The sequence below is a fragment of the Neovison vison genome, chromosome 7 (assembly GCF_020171115.1).
Source record: "Neovison vison isolate M4711 chromosome 7, ASM_NN_V1, whole genome shotgun sequence".
Lineage (NCBI taxonomy): Eukaryota > Metazoa > Chordata > Mammalia > Carnivora > Mustelidae > Neogale > Neogale vison.
In genome coordinates this window covers 202,620,506-202,638,536 of record NC_058097.1, presented here as the reverse complement: position 1 = coordinate 202,638,536, position 18,031 = coordinate 202,620,506, and the positions used below count along the sequence as shown (strand labels likewise).

Here is an 18,031-nt window from a genome sequence, read left to right as displayed (position 1 = left end):
AAACGGGAGTTTGGAGGCGCCGGTCGCCCGGACCACCAGCGCGCCGTGGCTGCAGAGCAGGAACGCGAGCAGCGGGACTGGGCAACGTCCACGAAAGCGGCTACAGCACAGCCTCGCCCGAAGCGGCGCGTGTTCCCTTGAGCACCTCCCACCCCTCGGGCCCGCAGGACCCCGCGCCGCCGGAGCGTCCGACCGTCGTCCTGGCTCCTGCGGCCGCCCGCAGGCCTTTCCTCCCGCGTCGGTCGCGCCCAGCTTCCCGCCTCCGGCCGCGGGCGGAGCGCTCCGGGGACAGCGGCCTCCCCTCCGGGCCGCTCCCCGCGGGCCCAGCCGCCCCGCCGCTTCCCGCACGAGGGTCCCTGCGGGTCGCAGCCCCGGCAGCTACGACGCAGCCGGGCACGGGGCTCCACGAGACGCGCTTCCCGAACGGACGCGCGGGGACGGGGCGGTCAGGAGGTCGGGACGATGCAGAGACACGAGCGTCGCCCCGATCACGCGCGGTCCCGGCGGTCACCCGGCCTTCCGCACGGAACCGTCCTCGCGTCCGTCTGCGCGTCGTTCCGTCCGGCTCCCCCCACGGGGCGGCGCGGCGCGGGGGACCGCGGGGCGCCAACCGGGCCCCAGCCTCGCTCCCGTCGCCCGACCGAGCCCCCGGCGCCGTCCCCTTAGGTCACCGCCGGGGCCGGACGTCCGAGGCGCACCTGCCAGGCCGGACGCGGGGGGCGCGGCGCCGGGACCACCGCCCCGCGCCGCCGCCACGTGGGAGCCGCGAGACCCCGGCACTCCACCCGCGCGGAGGGCTGCCTGCCTCCACCCCCGCGAGGCCCCGCCCCCGCCCCCGCGAGGCCCCGCCCCCGACGCCCAGGCCCCGCCCCACCGCCCGTCCCGACGCCGCAGCAAGAACGCGCCCCGCCAGGCTCCGCCCCTGTCGGGAGAGGGCTGTCCCTCTCGCAGCCTGTCTTCTGGAGGTAAGTCAGTCCAGCGGTCCGTGCCGACCTTGGTCGGATCGCCTGTGAACACGCACCGGGCGCTCCTGCAGCCATGCTGCCAGGGTAGACGCGACGTCCTGAAGTGACACTGGAGAGCAGGGTGCAAGGGGAGGGGGAGCGGGGTCCGGTGGGGGTGGCGGGCTGGCGGGGCGGGGGAGGGGCTTTCCGGGGCCGGAGGTCGGCGCGTGCTGGTGGCGTCAGAGCGTCCAAGTGCGCCCGCGCGTGCGCACCTCGCATTGGCTGCCTCCCGGGGCATGCTGGGAGTCCCGGCGCTGGGGCGCCAGGTGCGCGCGCCGGCGCTGCGTGCGGCTTGGTTCTCCGCGCGCTTCTCCTCGAGGCTCGGCGGGAGCCCGCGGTCTGTCGGCGCCCGGCGCGGTGCGCAAGCGGGGCCCGGCTAAGCCTTCTCCCCCCAAGTTGAGTAACCCTCGACCTTGTTCCCCAGAGGACAGCCGCCGCTGCCGGGGTGGGCAGCTCTGGGAGAGGACTCTCCCGGCTCCCCGCCCAGGACGCTGGACCTCGGGCACGGCCATCTCCCCGCCGGCCAGCGCCGCCCCTGTCCGGGCGCCCGAGAACCCAGGGGGGGAGCCGAGGCACTCACGTGGGGAGGGCAGAACTTAACCACGTGCGGTAGGACCGCACCTCCGGGGACTCGCTGAAACCGGAAAGGGGAGCCCAGGCCCTGGGCGCTCCTGCGCCGGCGTCCCGGGCGCGGGGACGCGCGAGTGTGGGGGAGGCTGCTGGGCTGCGCAGCATTTCCGGGGGGCAGTGGCTTGGAAGGACGCCCGAGCCGGGGAAGCCCCTCTCTGGGTGGCGTACCGGGACGGTACCGCGGGAGGGCGGGACGCGGTCTGGATGGCCGCTGCGTGGCTCGGCTGCGCTCGGGCAGTTGCGCGATGTGACCGGGAAGGCTACACTGTGTGGGGCGCCTGCCTGGCCCGGGTCGTGATCCCAGGGTCGTGGGGGGGACGGGGGGAGTCCCACATCGGGCTCCCGGCCAGGTACGGAGTCTGCTTCTCTCTGTCCCTCCGCCTGCCGCTCCCCCTGCTCCCGCACTCGCTTTTTCTCTGACAAGCAAGTAAATACAATATTTAAAAAAACAAGGTTTTTACAGAGTTAGACTGTGTTCGTTACTGGTCGGCGTACCTGTGTGTTCAGGTACACGGTGTCCGCGCAGCTCCTCCGCAGTGGGAACCACAGTTCATCGGGTGTCCGTTTCCTGCCGCCGCCGTGACCCGTTGTCACGGAGTCTCTTACTTTACGGTTCTGGAGCTCAGAAGTGGGAAACGGGCGCCAGGGAGTTAAATCCAAGTATCCGGAGGCCCGGTTCCTTCCGGAGTTTCCAGGGGAGAACCTGCTGCTTGGCCTGGCCCGGCTTGTCGAGGCTGCCTTCCCGTCTTCAGAGCCCAGCCACTCCAGCCGATGCTTCCCTGGTCACATCTCTCTGATTTTGACCTTTTGCCTCCCTTTTGTAAGGACCTTAGGACTACTTTGGGCCTACCCAGGTCATCCGGGACAATCTTCCATCTCAAAACCCTTACTTAGTCACACTGCAAAGACTCCTTTGCTGGGTAAGGTAGAGGTTTGGACATACTCTCTTTGACCATTACTCTACCTACCATTACAAATGTTTCTTTTAAGAAAACGTATTGGGAGTACAGAGGAGTAGGAGCACATACTGAGATGTCAGAGCCTTTGTTTCTGGAATGTGGGCACGCTAGGGCTTTCCATTTTCTTTTTTCTTAAAGATTCCATTTATTAGAGAGCAAGAGAATGAGCTGGAACAGAGGGAGAGGGAGAAGCAGGCTCCCCATTGAGCAGGGAGCCTGATGTGGGGCTCAATCCCAGGACCCTGGGATCATGATCTGACCTGAAGGCAGAGGCTTAACCCACTGAGCCACCCAGGCACCCCTCTAAATAAATAAATCTTAAAAAAAAAAAAGTTCAGCCTGACAACTTGACCTGCTCAGAGGAGCTCATGGTGACCCTGCGGTGGTTACTTCTGCCTTAGCCCGCCTCTCTGAATCCACTGGGTTCTCTGGGCCCCCAGGCCCCTCACTGATGGCCCAGACCCCCTTGTCCATTGGGAGCCCAGCAAGTCACCCAAGCAAGGATTGACCCAGCCAAATATTCTCCCGGATTGAATAACCCTCACTTTATTTCCCCAGAGAACCTAATCCCCAGGCAACAGGTCAGCTCCCAGTGTCCTCAGCCCCCATCCCATACTGTGCTGCTCGCTGGTGGTCGCAAAGATGGGGTCAGGTCTGCAGTGAGCACCTGTGTTTATGAAACAACACCAAGGCACCTCCCTCCCCGCCTGCCCCAGCGTCGGGGCCTCAGCCCCCAGAGGCTTGCTCGCACTGGGGAGGAGACCTACCTGACCTCTGCCCTGGCCCTCCAGCACTCATTCCCGACTTGTTTTTAATCCTGCGTTATCCCCTGCCTTGCACTTTCCGCATTGTAAATGCTATTAATTTATTTTTGGATTTCATGCGTTCCCCGCATTGGACTGTGAGCTCCGCGGGGCCCGAGACCTTCGCTCTGCCTTGCTCACCAGCGTAGCCCCAGCGCCCGGCATAGCGCTCGGCACTCAGGAGGTGCTGGGTTAGCCGCGAGGCCGTGAGCGCCTCGGTGACGAGGACGCATCCCGCAACCCCGCTCCAGCCCGTGTCCAAGTCCGCGCGCAGCCTCCGCCGGTGCGCCCGGGAGCGCGGACGCGCGAGCTCCGCTGTGCGCGCCCGGGCCGGGGCCGGGGGCGACCTCGTCAGGCGGACGATGCAGAAAGCTCCCGGCCCCCCTCAGGGGTTTTCCAAACACGGTCTTGTCCCGCCTGTTTAGGAAACCCGAAGTGCCCTCGAAGCTCTTTGCCTGCGGGCCGCGGTGGTCCTAGCGGGCAGAGGTCCGGGTTTCCTTCTTGGGATGCGGGCGCTCGCGTGAGGTCCTGCGTCGGAGCGGCCGTGTCCACGGAGCGCCCTGCCCGGGGGTGCGGCTCCGGCGCCCTCGGGGGCGGGCGGGTCACCCCCGTGCTCCGCCCGCGTCCCGGGCCGCCCCCGGCCTTTCGCCCCGCCTGCGGCCCGCCCCAGCGCGTGACCTCGCCCCCGGACGTGGCGCCGACCGCACCCCAGGCCCGACGGAAGCGGAGGCTCGGCGGCTGGTGAGCGGCGCGGGGCCGGGGTGCCGGGGGGCGGGCGCGGGGAGCGGGGCGGGTGGGCGGCGGGTGCCTGCGCGCGGGGTCCCAGCGGCCGCTCGCTCGCGGGGGGTCCCCGCGCCGGCCCGGGACACATGCGCAGTCTCCGGCGCGCGCGGAGGTGGGGGGCGGCCCTGGGCGGCCTCGGGCGGACCCCGGCGCGTCCCTGGCCGCCGCCCGCGCCTCGCACAGGTAACCGCGCGCTCCGCCGCCGCCTGCGCGGGGCTCAGCGGGCCCGAGACGCCCCTGCCCTGCGGTCCGGCTCGGCGCGGGCGGAGGGCACCGCCACCCTGCTCCTGGCCTCGGGGCGCGGCCCTTTCTCGCAAGCGAAAGCCTTCAGTGCCCTTCGGGGCCTTGGGGAGCAGCCCAGCTGCCGGGGGTCTCGATTCCGGGAGAAACGGGGGGTCGCGGCGTCTCCGCTGCGCGTCTTCGGCCTCCTGGGGTTCTCGAAGGGATCCGTGACGCACAGAGCTTCGGAAGAGCCCCCGAGCCCCGGTACCGGCGAAGAGGTTTCCGCAGGGTCCGGTCGAGCCCGGGGCGGGGCGGCGTGTGCGGGCGTTCGGCGGCCCCGTCCGGCTTTCCCGCCCTCGTTCTTAATCTCGGATCGCGGGGGCAGAGCCCGGGCCCCGGTGGGCGGGCCGCACCGCGAGGGAGGGTCCCGCAGAACTCGCCCGTCCCTCCCGTTCTCCGGGGGCGACGACGCAGGGCTCTGGAGTGGGGCATTTACTGACCACACACCCGGGCTCCGGGGCAGGCGCGTCTGGGTTTTGCTTACGTGGCCAGGACAGTGGGCTGGGCAAACTCTGGCTTCCTACTTGGGTCGCTTGTGTGACCCGGCCGGTTGCAGGACCTCCGACCCTCAGTATTTCCCGCCGGCGCATCCGTGAGGGTGTGCACTGGGGCATCTCGTCTGCTGGCTGGCACTCAGAGCCTGTACTGGTCTGTCCCCCCAGTGGCTGTAGGCTCTGAACCCGCCTGGATGGAGGCGGGGAGTCCTCCCTTGAGCACGGCCAGGCCCTGCTAGGCAGGGCCAGGAACACAGATGAGGCAGTGTTCCTAGGAAGCTGCGGTTTCACGGAACCAGGAGCCTCTTGCGGGCTTCAGTCAGCGTTTGCCCCGGCCTTTGTAAAGGGCGTCTGAATGGCACTGTTTCCGGGTGTGACTCCTTCCCGGGCTTTCTGATCACGCTGGAATGAAACCCAGCTCTCTTCTCTGGCTCCCACCTTCAGGGCCTCGGGAACACCCGTGTGCAGTCAGCGTCCACATGGCACTCTGGTATGCTGGACAGTTAATCACTTCTTGGGGCTCTGTGCTGTCCCTGGTGAGGTGTTTCCCTGCTCCCATGCCAGCCTCATTTGCCAAAGCCCTACCTGATTTCTCCGTGGGCCTGGGCTGACCCAGGGTGGGGCAGAGGACGTGTTCCGGCTTGTTGGGAGTCCCGGGGAAGGGACTGTGGACACAGAACCGAGTGGCCACCTGTGCGTGCAACACCAGAGTGCAGGCCAGTGGGCCTGGGGTCTCCACTTGACTTCCTCAGCCCATTCCGGGGCAGTCGACCTGTGGCTGGTGGCCCTTGAGGAGCTGTTAGCCGGCGCAGGCGCCTGCCCTCCCACCCGCTGCTTCAGGGCGGCGAGGCTCAGGCCCGAGCTCCTTCAGTGCCCGTGGCGGGGCAGGGTGCTCTGGCCAGGTGGAGCTGCGCCACTGCTCCCCTTGCTGGCCCTTGTGCCCCACCAGGTGGGCTCTCCACGCCGTGGTGTCGCCAGGCAAGTGAGAGATCGCGGCTTCAGATGGCCAGCACTGGCCCTGGCGCTCCCGGGTAGGCAGGGCCCTCAGGGCAGAGTGCAGGAGGCTGGGACGTGAGGCTGCTGTTCTTCTGTGGTGGCCTTTGTCTGGGGAGCCCAGGGGCTGCAGCCTCCTTTTGCCTGCCCCGATTGGTGCTCCTGGGGCTGAGGTGGAGAAGGGCACTGGCCAAGGGAGTGGCTCTGGCTTCTGAGACACCAGCAGCCCCCCCCTCCCGCCTTGGGGGTCCCGTTACGACTCCTGTCTGTCTGCTGGCCTGTCACATACTGAGAGTCCGGCTGAGATGTTCTCCTTCCTCTGCCTTCTGTCTAGAAAACACTTGGGCTCGAACCATGAACCTCGACATCCAGTATCAGGAGCTGAGTGACGCCCGGTGGACAGAGCTCCTGCCTCTGATGCAGCAATGCGAGGTGGTCAGGTAGAAGCCGGCCGCTGGCTGTGCGGGCGCGGGCATGGCGCACGGGCTCCCCCACTGCCGCCGGGCTGCGAAAGCACTGTCTGTGGACTCGCTGTGAATTGTACATGACTTTCACACGCACGAGACGTTACTGTATTTTCTTCCCACTCTCTGAAAACGTCAGCCTCTTCCTGGCTGAGGCGGGGTGGCCCGGGCTTAGCATGGAGGCTCTGAGGGCCTGTCCCCTGGCTGCAGGGCGCTGGGGCGCCGCCCCTGTTGGCGGTGGGCTGGAAATGGAGTCGAGACTGGGTTCGGTTGCTGAGCTCTCCTGGCGTGTCCCTCTGAGGCACAGGGTCCTTTTCCCAGCATTTCCTCTGTTCGGTTTCCTTGCGGAGATAGGCGGGCTTTCCTGCATGGACGGGGCCGCACGGGAAGGCGCGGGGAGCACGCGGCCCCACATGGGCCCCTGGTGGTGCCCAGCCTGCAGCAAAAGCCTGAGATAATCCACACGCTTCTCTGCTTTCTTTCTTTAAATTTACTTTTTTCAAATAACCTGTATGCCTCCTGTGGGGCTTGACCTCACCACGCCGGGATCAAGGGTCACTCATGGGAGGAGCCGCCCGGGAGCCGTCCCTCCCCCAGGTTGAGCTCTTGGCCCAGGACCGGGCCAGGACATGCCGTGTGGTGACTGGTGTCCTGTCCACAGGCTGGAGGACTGTGGCCTCACGGAGGAGCGGTGCAGGGACATCCGCTCTGCCCTCCAGGCCAACCCCTCCCTGACCGAGCTGAACCTTTGCACTAGCAAGGTGGGCGACGGCGGGGTGCACCTGGTGCTCCAGGGCCTGCAGAGTCCGGCCTGCAAGATCCGGAAGCTCAGGTGAGCCGGCGTGACCCACGTGGTCCCGGGGCATGCCCCAGCCCTGGCTCAGGTCCGAACCTGCTTGGACAGTCCTGGAGCACTGGGGGCCCTTCCTGCCTCGGCCGAGGCCCCCGGTTCCCCGTGGGGTGTGGTCGTGCCACAGCCCCGCCTGTCATTCCTGAGTGCACGGCCCGGCTTCCTCTGGACCTCACAGTGCCTCGAGCAGCCCCATTGTGCTCTCAGGAGACCCCAGATCCCTGGCCCTCTTATGGGGCTGTGCTTGGTGGGCTCCCTTGGGTACAGGATTGGCCGGAGCTGACGGGGGCCGTGCTGATGGCCAGCTTGGTTGTACTCCAGCCTCCAGAACTGCTGCCTGACCAAAGCCGGCTGTGGGGTCCTGCCCGGCGTGCTGCGCTCCTTGCCCACCCTGCGGGAGCTGCAGCTCAGCAGCAACCCGCTGGAGGACGAGGGCCTGCAGCTGCTGTGCGAGGGCCTCCTGGACCCCGAGTGCCACCTGGAGAACCTGCAGTGAGTGTGTGACAGACCACCCCCCACCCTGGGCTGCGGGGAGCTGTGAGGAAGGGGCTCTTGGGAGACCGCAGCCAGCTGTCCTGGGTGCTGCCGGGACGTGGCCAACACCAAGAGTGGGCCTGGCAGCCCACAGCAAGCGCCCATGGGCCGGGCGAGGGAGGCGGCGGCTGGAGCCCGCAAGGGAGGCTGGTGTCTCTCTCCCAGCTCTAGGGCATCCTGGGCACAGTGGGGGGGGGGGGCTCCTGGGCTGGGAGGCTCCAAGGAGACGGCCCCTTTGCCGGGGCTGCGTGGTCCTGGCCCTGCTGCCCCCTGGTCTCATGGGCCCCGCAGCCTGGGGCAGGAGAGGCCACCCTGGCAGTGCTCCCTGGGCCGGAGTTCTGACCCCCGCCCATCCGCAGGCTGGAGTATTGCAACCTGACAGGCGCCAGCTGTGCGTCCCTGGCCTCGGCGCTCAAGGCCAAGGAGCACTTCAAGGTGCTTGTGGTGAGCAACAATGCGATGGAGGAGGCCGGCGTGCGGGTGCTGTGCCAGGGCCTGGTGGACTCTGCCTGCCAGCTGGAGGTGCTCAGGTAAGTGCTGGGCCTGGCTGGGGGGGGCGGGGGGCAGCGGGTGCTGCAGGGCCGTCTCCCCAGCCCAGCCGGCCCTCCTGTGCTTCCAGGCTGGAGAACTGCGGCCTCACGGCAGCCAGCTGTGAGGACCTATGTAGGGTCGTGGCAGCCAAGCCCTCGCTTCAGATCCTGGACCTGGGGGACAACAAGCTGGGTGACGAGGGCATCGCCACGCTGTGCTCGAGCTTGCTGCAGTCCAGCTGCCAGATCCAGGTCCTGAGGTGAGTGTGCCCCCGGCCTGCACCCTCGGGGCCGCGGCCTCGGGGCCCCTGCCGTGACCTGTCCCCTGGGCCTGCAGGCTCTGGGACTGTGACATCACCATCACGGGCTGCAGAGACCTGTGCCGCGTCATCAGGGCCAAGCAGAGCCTGAAGGAGATAAGCCTGGCGGGCAACGTGCTGGGGGACGAGGGGGCCCGGCTGCTGTGTGAGGGCCTCCTGGAGCCCGGCTGCCAGCTGCAGACCTTGTGGTGAGTGCGGCCGGGTGGTGGCCGGGGCCTGGCGGGGCTGTGCAGAGCTGGGGCCCCAGGGGACCCTGTGGATGCGGGAGCACGGAGGCCCTGGGGGGCCCAGGGCTGCGGTGGCTGGTGTCTGGGGGCCAGGCCTCCGCGAGGGGGTGGGGGTGGGGGAGTGGGGCGCTGGCTGTCTTTGGAGGGTGGGGGTCGGGGGCTTCCTGCTCGGGCCCTCAGGGGCCTCGGAGAGCGCCTCGAGCTGTGGGCCCCGCTGCTGTCTGTCTCCCAGGGCGAAATACTGCAGCTTCACGGCCGCCAGCTGTGCCTCCTTCGGAGAGGTGCTGGCCCAGAACAAGGGCCTCACGGTGCTGCAGCTGAGCAACAACAAGCTAGGCGACGCGGGCGTCCGGGACCTGTGCCAGGGTCTGCGCCAGCCAGGTGCCGTGCTGCGCGATCTGGGGTGAGTGCGCCGGGGGCATGTCATGCAGGGGGCGTGGGGCGAGTCCCGCTCCCCGCAATGCACCGCGGGCCTGTCTCCACGGTCGTCTGCTCTCTGCTGCTTACCGTGGCTTCTGGGTGGGGGGTCGGCTTGGGCAGGGGGCGGAGGTGGACAAGCGGCGCTGGGCCCGTCCTTCCTCATCCTCACCCTGGAGGCCCAGAGCCTCTGTGCACCCTGTACCTGCACCCCTGCTCTTCTGCCTCTGGTTGCCTCCTCGGCAGCTCACCGTCCACCCAGCCAGCTCCCAATGCCCGGCGGTGAGGTGAGGGGTCCGATGAGGCCCTCTGGTGCACTCCCATCTGTCCAGGGAGGTTTGGGCCCTGAGTCCAGGCTGTGTGCGCCTGAGGTCAGTGTGACCCCTGTGCCCACGGAGGGGAGCTGTGTGTTCCTGTTGCCTTTGGCGGGCCCTCTGCACGACTCCAGGAGCGCCCAAGCTTGAGGTCTGGGGGACGGGCCGGACCCCGTTGCTCACACATGGTGTGCTGCGGACACCCCCCCATCACCCTGTGATCAGCGGCAGGCCCTTTTGTCCTGACCCGTGCCCTATCTACGCCCAGCCTGGGGGACTGCGATGTGGCTGATGAAGGCTGCGCCAGCCTGGCCTCGCTCCTGCTGGTCAACCACAGCCTGCGGGAGCTGGACCTCAGCAACAACTGCATGAGCGAGCAGGGCGTCCGGTGGCTGATGGAGAGCGTGGAGCAGCCCGGCTGCACACTGGAGCAGCTGGTGTGAGTGCCGTGTGCGGGGAGGGGGGGGAGGCTGGAGGGGCACAGTCCCCACAAGATCCTGACCCTGCGTCCCGGCGCCCACAGCCTCTACGACATCTACTGGTCGGAGAAGATGAATGACGACATGTATGCCCTGGAGGAGCGCAAGCCCGGCCTGAGGATCATCTCCTGAGCCCGGCCGCGCCCTCCCGAGGGCCTCCTAGCTTTGAACCAAGAGATGCTCTCAGCTCACTAATGCAAGAAAGTTCTAGACACTTTATTAAAGCACTTTTTTTGGCAGGAGGAGTGTTGTCTTTTCTGTGGGGCCCCCACCAGGCCTGGGTCGTCAGTGTGTTTCCACCTGGGCTGTCCCGCAGCAAGCACGCACCACGCACCGTGCCTGGGGCGGCTGCCTCCCTCCCACTGGCCTGGCCGGCTCAGTACAGATGCAGCAGTGGCCCCGCCCACCCGCTCCCCTGTCACCCTGGGCAACCCCTGTGTTGAGGGCAGGACGGGGCTGTGGCTGGGGGCTGGTGAGGAGGACTCAGGGCCGCAGGCCTCCGGCACTGGTGCACTTCTTCTGTTTGCTCATGAAGACGCCCACGCCCTCCTCGCCACTCAGACGCAGGGCCTTTGACTCTCTTTCCTCGGGGGACCAGTCCCATGACCCCTAGCCCCGTGCCCAGCTGTCTGTGGGATCAGACAAAACCTCCCTGGGTGATAGCTCAGACCTGCCCCTTCTCAGCCATCGGGGTGTCCACACTCCCCGTGAGATGCAGCTGGGGCCTTGGGGGGGCCGGCATGGACGCCCAGAGAGCAGAGAAAGGCCCAGCTATGCCTGTGATCTGGGGGGAGGAAACCACTGCCCAGGGCCAGCCCAGCCACACTCGTCACCCCAGAGCAGCCCCAGCAACACGCAGCCCACGTGCCCACACCCCTCCACGCCGCGTTCACACACGCGCACATTGGGGACAGGCCACCTTCCGCCCCGCCCCGCAGGGCCCCACTATGCGCACGGGAAAAAGGAGGGTCTGACCCCACGGGCCGAGGGGCTCTTGGTGGCCGGGAGCTACATCAGTCTGGGGCCGGCACCCCCTCGCTCTCCGGTTCCGTGGGCCCCGGGAGGTCTTCGGGCTCAGGCAGGTGTCCGTCCCCGTGGCCCGCGGCCGTGCTCTGGCCGCCCCTGCTCTGCTGCCGACGCCGCGTCTCCTTATACCTCAGGGTGATGTCCCTGGGGACAGCGGGAGCCAGGTCACCGCCAGCTGGCCCACGGAGGTCCTGAGAAGCTGCCCCTCACAGGGACGCTCCCAGAGTCGCAGGGAGGGACCCCCGACCCGGATGCCAGCTGACCTGGCCGGGGGAGACCGCCCACGCCCTCACCGCAAGAAGAAGCGCCAGACGGTCCAGGTGAGCACGAGCACGGAGCCGAGCGTCCAGCACTGCGAGATGTAGAAGGGCAGGGACAGCGTGAGGGTGTGCGGGTCGTACTTGACGACGATGAGCAGCTCCGTGGCCGTGATGGCCGCCACCAGCCAGGCCTGCTGGCCCAGCTTCTTGTGGGGCTTCCTGCGGGGGGAGGGCACTCGGCTGAGGGCGCTGTCGCTGGGCCCCAGGGGCGGCGAGCGGAGGGGGCCGGGGCCCGCCCACCGCCCCCCCCCCGGCCCGGGGCCCTCACGGGTCGTCCATGAAGTCGTAGATCTCCCGCATGGCCACGCCGCCCACGTTCACGAAGAACACAAGCCGCAGAAGGACGAGGGAGTGCTCGGGGGGCAGCCAGAGCACGAACTTCAGGTAGAACGTGTTCAGTTCTGCCAACAGAAACTGGGAGACACGGGAGGGTCGGTGGCGAGCCGGGCTGCCCGGCGGGGGCGCGCGCCGCGGGCCGGCCTTACCACCAGGATGATGCCGCACACGGCCAGCCAGCGCCGCAGGCTGGAGGCCGGCTTCCACTCGAAGCGGACCCAGCTGTAGGGCGTGAACTGGAAGGCGATCCTCTTCATCTTCCCCCTGGGAGCACAGGGCCCCGTCACCCCGCGGAGCCTCTGTCCCCCAGGCAGCCACACCAGGTGCTTGGAGCCCAGTGGATGCTCACTGCCTGTGGCCCCCGCCTGCTGCCCCGGGCCCCATGATGGATGGGTGGGGAGACCCCTGCTCCCCAGTACCCCGCCAGGTCTGTTTCCAGACTGCTGCTTCCAATCCCAAAGTAAAGGGATGGTAAGGAGGGCAGCCCCGGGGGCATGAAGGGCAGCTGACCGCAGGCCCGCTTCCTGGCCACCCCCGGGGCCCTGGGGGGCGGATCTGGTGAGCAGAGAAGCGGGCCGAACCCTGGTCCACTGCCCCCCCCCCCAAAAGGCGCACTGGCGTCACCTCCAGACCCCACGGGGACACCCTGGCCCCCAGGGAACAGGGCGGCTGCTCAGGAGACGCACTTGTAGGTCGGAATGTTCCAGAGGCCCTGCCACTTGTACGTCTTCAGAGACAGCCACTCGAGGGTCTTCATGCCACAGTAGATGCCCAGCCCGTTGCAGACGAGCACGTCCATGATCCACTGCGGGCAGGAGCCGGCAGCGCAGGTGAGTGCCCCGCCCCCGCCCCGGGGGCCTCTGCCCCCGGCCCCCCCCACCTCCCCAGGCAGCTGCGGCACCTACGTGATCCCACCAGCACTCGCTGAAGTTGGGCAGCTGGTGCTCCAGGCTGTACTCGAGGAACTCGAACATGACGCTCACGATGGTGCACATCCACCAGTCACGGATCATCAGGGTCTGCGGGCCGCGGCAGAGCGTCAGACCAGGCCCGCCAGGGGGACACCCCCAGCGCCCTCCCAGGCGGGGCAAGGCACTGCTGGTGCCAAGAACGAGCACAGGTTGGGGCCACAGCCCCCAGGCCCTCACCCGCCACGCTCCGGCTCTCGGAACGGCAGTGCGCATCTGGGAAACGGGCTTAGAGAACAAGGCAGGCCCAGGGCGTCCCCCAGCCGAGGTCATCTTACCTTCAGGTACCAGCCAAGGAAGTGCGCCGGTACAAAGCCATCCAGCTTGTCCTGTGGGGGCCAGACACCTGCCTCAGGTGCAGCCCACAGCCCCCCGCCTCTCGCTCCCACCACGTCCAGGCTGCTGGGACAGTCTTAGCCTTCCCAAGCGGCACCGGCTGGACCCGAGGGACACGCACACAGTCGGCACGCCCTGACCACCGAGGAGAGCCGGTGCCCTCGTCAGTGGGGTCCCCAGGGGAGTACGTGGCTGGGCCGAGACTACGTGTTCAGGCTGGATGGCAGGGACCCGGGCCCTGGTGAGCTGGGCCGGTGCCCCACATGTGGGCTGCACGACCCCTGGGGCCCTCTAACCCTCCTCCAAGTGGGCTGAGCTGAAGGGAGCCCTGGGTCTAGCAGGGGGGAGGCCAGGGCCATGCCATGTCTGATCTGCAGAATGACTGGGGTTCTAGAAACATCCAGGACAGGTCAGCAATACCCGGGCACCTGCCGAGCACCAGGCTCCTGGGCCCCGCCCATACCCAGACGTTGTGGAAGGGGTCGCTCTTGTTGTGTGGGTCATAGATGAGGCAGTTTCCCCCGTAGTCCCTCTCGGGCAGTGGGACCCCCAGCCTAGGGTCCACGTACTTCAGAAACTGGCGGCCGTCCTGGACAGTCTGCAAGGCCAGCACCCTGGTTAGTGGGGCCAGACGCTGCTGGTGGCCATGGGAGCACCCGGCCAACTCCCGACACCTCGAGCCGTGTCTGTAGCTTGGGGCGTGTGGAAAACACCTCCACCGAGGGGAGGCAAACACCGTCTCTGCCGCCGTCCCCCCAACACAGGGTTGGGCAGACTGGGGGGTCCACGTGCAAGGTGATGCCCCACTCCCCTCATGTGGGGACACAGCTGGGTCACCGGTCTTGCTGCCTCCCCTCTCCACGTCCCCTCACAGAAGCAGCGCACCAGGACAGCTTTCCCAGACACGGATGCCCGCACTGGCAAATCGCTCCTTCCGGCCTTAGCGCTGAGGAGACTCTGGGCTGCACGGTCCGAGGCCGCCCCACCTGCAGGCCCAGACCTTCCCCTTCCTCGGGCGCTCTCTGGCCACCAGCTGGGGCCTTCAGTCCACAGAGAGGGATCCCAGGACGCCCACGGTCAGGACCCTGTCCCCCCGCTCCTACCCCAAGTGCCAGCCAAGGTAGGGAAGAAGCAGGGAGGATGAGGGAGGGGGCAGAGGACACAGACCTGCATGACGTCATGTGACCACGGCCCCCCTGTGCTACCCAGGTGCACTGCCTTGTCCTGCAATGGACCCTATTCCCCGCTTGGGGTCTCTGGAAGTGACTCTCAGACCATGACATCACTGACAACTGAAATCACCCCCATGCGGTTTCGGAAACCATGGGACGTGAGGCTGGACACTGCTGTGTCCCTGTGTTTGGACAGCAGGTCAGCAGGAGCCCAGGCCGGTGGGCACGGAACCCGGACAAGAGCTGAGAAGCCTCTGGAGGCTTAGCCTGCCATGGGGACACCCCCTAGTGTGAGGTCACTCCCGAAATGCAAACAGAAGCAGGAGTCTCCACACACTGCCAACAGCGGCCACAATCCAGACCCTGACGAGTGCAGGGGGGCTGGGGGCTGTCCTGCTGCTCCTCACGGGTGACGTGCACAGGACTCATGGGCCCACAGCCGCACCTTCGAGAGCCGACAGCCCCGCTCCAGCAATGGCGCCGACGTCGCTGGCCACCCCACTAGGCAGAAGGATGAACGGGACCCAGACGCCCTTCAGGGGCCCCGGGGATGGAGGGGGAGCGGGTGGGTCGGTGGCTCTGGGGGACGCAGGGACGGGTGACCCAAGCTATGGCAGGGTTCTCCGCGGGGGGGACAAACACGCGCAGGAACGGTACTGCAGAGGAAAATGGGACCACACCCGGAGCAGGGGCGAGAGCCACTGGCAGCTCCGAGGTTGTGCAGAACGGACTTCGCAGAGCGAGGTCAGCATCGCAGCAGACCCTGGACCCAGCCGGCGAGGAACAGGAGCGACAGATGCCAGCGCCCAGTCCTGACCCAAGGTTCACAGGGCGAGGGGTTTCCAACCTCCCTCTGAGCACACGGTGTGCCCGGATGGCAGCCCCCACAGCCTCTGCCCACTCCTCCGGGGGTGCAGCCTCGCTTCTGGCGGAAGCTGCGGAGGAGCGGATGGGCCACCCCATGGGCCAGAGAAGCCGCTTACCTGGAAGAGTATGAAGATGAGGAACAGCTCGTAGACCACGCTGACGCACAGCCAGAACCTCCAGTACGCTGCGGAGACGCGGGGCGCAGGCGTCAGGCAGGGCCCCGCAGCCCAGAGAGCGCCCCCCGTGCCCGGCCTCCTCCCTGCCCTCCCGGTGGCCGGGCAGTCCCGGGTGGCGCCCCCACCCCCCCACCGTGCTTCCAGTTACACTGGGGACCTGTCGCTCAGCGAGTACGCGGTAACCTTCTGCCGACGCCGTTTATCGAGTTAAGAAAACCCACGGCCTAGGACGCAGTTTCTCCTGCATGGGCAGGACGTGGTTCCCCTCCGGTGTCCGCGGGTGGGGTCCCACCGACTCAGTTTCTGACGTGAGCCCCACTGGATCCCCAGGGTAGACCGCACGTGGCTGTGGCAGCCGGTCTGGGGAAACGCCGCATTTGGGAGGGACGACCCGTCCCCGGGGTGGTGCCCTTCCCAGCTGCTGGCGGGCCGGAGCGCACATGTGCTCCCCCAGAAAGAAACAAAACGTGACGCGACAGAGACGGTCCGTCGCTCGGCCGCCCGCAGACAACACACGCGTTGTGTCTCGTCGGCTTGTCGGGGCCGGCCAGACCGCCACAGAACGGAGAAGAAAGAAACTGTCCCTCTGGAGCCTCTGCATAGCCAGGACCCGTCGCTCCAGCGGAGAGCGGCTTCTCTCCAGCAGGCGGTTAGAAGGAGGGGACTTACTCCAGGACCAGCTCACTGCCGCCTCCGGGAAATCTTGATAACCCTGCCTGATCAAGGCCTAGGACGGCTACCTTCCCTTTGCTTACTACCACTGTTTAAAAAACCCCTAAGAGTTTGCTTTGAAAAACTCACTCCCCTTGAATAAACAGGCTGGTGCTCGCCACGGCGGGAGAGACCCGGCCCGGCCTCCACGCTGCAGGCCCGGGCAGCCCAGCGGAGGAGCTCTCCGGGCTCTGGCCCGCCCAGCACTCGGGGCCTGTGCCTCATCTGCTTGCGGGGGAAACAGCCCCAAGACCCAGGAGCGCCCAGGCTGGTGTGGACGGAAGCGGGAAGGCGGTCAGTTCTCAGGACGGTTTGCTGAAGGAATTCTGGGGCATGGGATCAAGAGTGGACGTGACACGCTGCCCTTGTGGCCCTCGGGTCTGGGAAAAGCTTGGCAAGTTATCCCTGGTCAAGGGCTGCAGCAGGACCTGAAAAGGCCTCTGGAAAGTGACTCAGGCCGCCCTCCCCGGAGCGCTCACCCCGCCGCCGTGCGAAGGCACCTTCCTGTGGACCCTCTGACACTCCTCCCCAGCCACTGCCCCCAGTCAGGGGCCGGCCATCGCCCACTACCCATCACCCTCCACTTGCAGAGCCCCCCAGGGCCCAGATCCGCCCACCCACCCCCAAACACCCGGCCGGCCGGCGCTGCGCCTCCTACATTCCGCGTGAGCTCCTGGAGCTCCCCGGAGACTCTGAGGCTGCTTTCCCTGGAGCCCCTGCCCCACCGGCCCGCTGACTTTCTCCCTTAGCAGCGTGTCCAGCCGCCTCTGTGGCCCTGGCCACGTTCTGCTTATCTAGCGTTTGGAAGGAGCCACAGATGAGCGTGAAAATCCAGGCAAGGAGGCCTTTTCGAGCAGCCAGCCCGCCCCTCCCCCAGCCCAGGGGATCCTGCACCCGCACACCCTGCCGGCCCGAAGAGCCTTCCCCGGTTCCCCACAGCTGCACCGGGCCACCTGGTCCTCCTGCCGACTCCAGGGGAGAAGGGGCTCCACAACAGGCTCCCAACGTCGTCAAACCACGACCGGCAGGGAACCTGTTGACCCAGAGCCTCCAAACTGAAAGGAAGGTGGAGCCGAGCCCAGAACACAGGCTGGGAGACGGCCTTCCGAGGGCGGGGGCCGGGCTGGCCCTCACGCGGCCCACCGGACAGAGCACACGGGCCCCCGGGAGTCCAGAGGCCAAGCAGCCGTCCAGCCCCCAGCACGGCCCAGCGCCCCCGGAGGGACCTGCCACGCCTGGACCCACCGACTCTGCCCAGTCCAGCAGGCATTCCTCGCACCTGGACTTTGGCTCTGACTGTGGCAGCTTCCAACCTCTCTCTTCCCCACTATGCCGGCTGGGAGGTCAGCGCCTTCAGAGGCTGGTGACGGAGCCATGGGAAGCTGGGGGGCTGGGTGCCCCCCAGGCAGGCACCAGGAGGTGTCACCCAGCATCAGCATCCCCAGCGGACACTGAGGGGGCAGAGCAGCAGGCCACATGGGCCCGCCGACCACTTCTGTGGGGTCGGTCCCACCGCGGGCTTCCAGGGCGCCCCCTCCCGCCCGCCCCGGCCTGCGGCTTCCACTCCCAGGGCCTGGTGTTAAACGAACGATCAGACCCACCACAGACGCACACGCAGAAATTCGCAGCCCACGATGCTGCGGGCCTGGGGACACGCCGTCGCACGTCGACGCTGGCCAGACAAGCAGCCATGAACGTCCGGCTGCCAAACACAGAACTACCCAGGGGACGTCTGCGCTAAGCTGAAGCGCGAAAGAAATGACAGAAAAGCACACCGAAGACGGTCCCACTTTTTAAGCCGTGTATGTGTGTCGACTCATAAAAACACATTAAAACCTAACAGTGGCTACTTTCTGTGGCTGATTTCTGTTTCTATTTAAAAACAGTTTTTTTATTTTTCCAATATTCCACAATGAATACCAACCCGTATTAACACAGAAAAGAAACACGTTACTAAGCCTTAAGACTTCAGGAAAACTCACCACGCCCTGTCCTTAGAGGCAGCCCCTCAACGAGGCTGGAGCCCTAGACAGCCT

The 18,031-nt window shown here is 67.0% G+C and overlaps 2 protein-coding genes across 7 annotated transcripts in view; one reads left to right on the top strand and one right to left on the bottom strand.

Annotated features, from left to right (window-relative positions):
- Window positions 1–908: 908 nt before the first annotated feature.
- Window positions 909–10,325, top strand: RNH1 (ribonuclease/angiogenin inhibitor 1). 4 transcript variants are annotated; one of them, XM_044259884.1, is made up of 10 exons: window positions 909–965; window positions 6,283–6,388; window positions 7,074–7,244; window positions 7,584–7,754; window positions 8,156–8,326; window positions 8,416–8,586; window positions 8,664–8,834; window positions 9,106–9,276; window positions 9,873–10,043; window positions 10,128–10,325. In XM_044259884.1, the coding sequence occupies exons 2-10, from the start codon at window positions 6,303–6,305 to the stop codon at window positions 10,213–10,215; spliced, it is 1,371 nt and encodes a 456-aa protein (XP_044115819.1). In that variant the 5' UTR covers window positions 909–965; window positions 6,283–6,302; the 3' UTR covers window positions 10,216–10,325. The 4 variants fall into 4 exon arrangements, with proteins under 4 accessions (XP_044115819.1, XP_044115818.1, XP_044115817.1 ...); XM_044259883.1 differs by lacking the exon at window positions 909–965 and adding an exon at window positions 4,069–4,137; XM_044259882.1 differs by lacking the exon at window positions 909–965 and adding an exon at window positions 4,251–4,362.
- Window positions 10,279–18,031, bottom strand: part of PTDSS2 (phosphatidylserine synthase 2) — a 24,073-nt gene continuing 16,320 nt past the window's right edge. The window contains exons 3-11 of one of the 3 annotated variants that reach the window (XM_044259888.1): window positions 15,225–15,292; window positions 13,639–13,667; window positions 13,012–13,062; window positions 12,671–12,784; window positions 12,452–12,570; window positions 11,915–12,029; window positions 11,698–11,843; window positions 11,403–11,588; window positions 10,279–11,253 (exon numbers count right to left, since the gene is read on the bottom strand). In XM_044259888.1, the coding sequence (XP_044115823.1) occupies window positions 11,097–11,253; window positions 11,403–11,588; window positions 11,698–11,843; window positions 11,915–12,029; window positions 12,452–12,570; window positions 12,671–12,784; window positions 13,012–13,062; window positions 13,639–13,667; window positions 15,225–15,292 (985 nt within the window). In that variant the 3' untranslated portion in view covers window positions 10,279–11,096. Of the gene's footprint in view, window positions 11,254–11,402; window positions 11,589–11,697; window positions 11,844–11,914; window positions 12,030–12,451; window positions 12,571–12,670; window positions 12,785–13,011; window positions 13,063–13,532; window positions 13,668–15,224; window positions 15,293–18,031 lie in introns of all 3 variants that reach the window. The other 2 variants (XM_044259886.1, XM_044259887.1) reach the window with 2 other exon arrangements.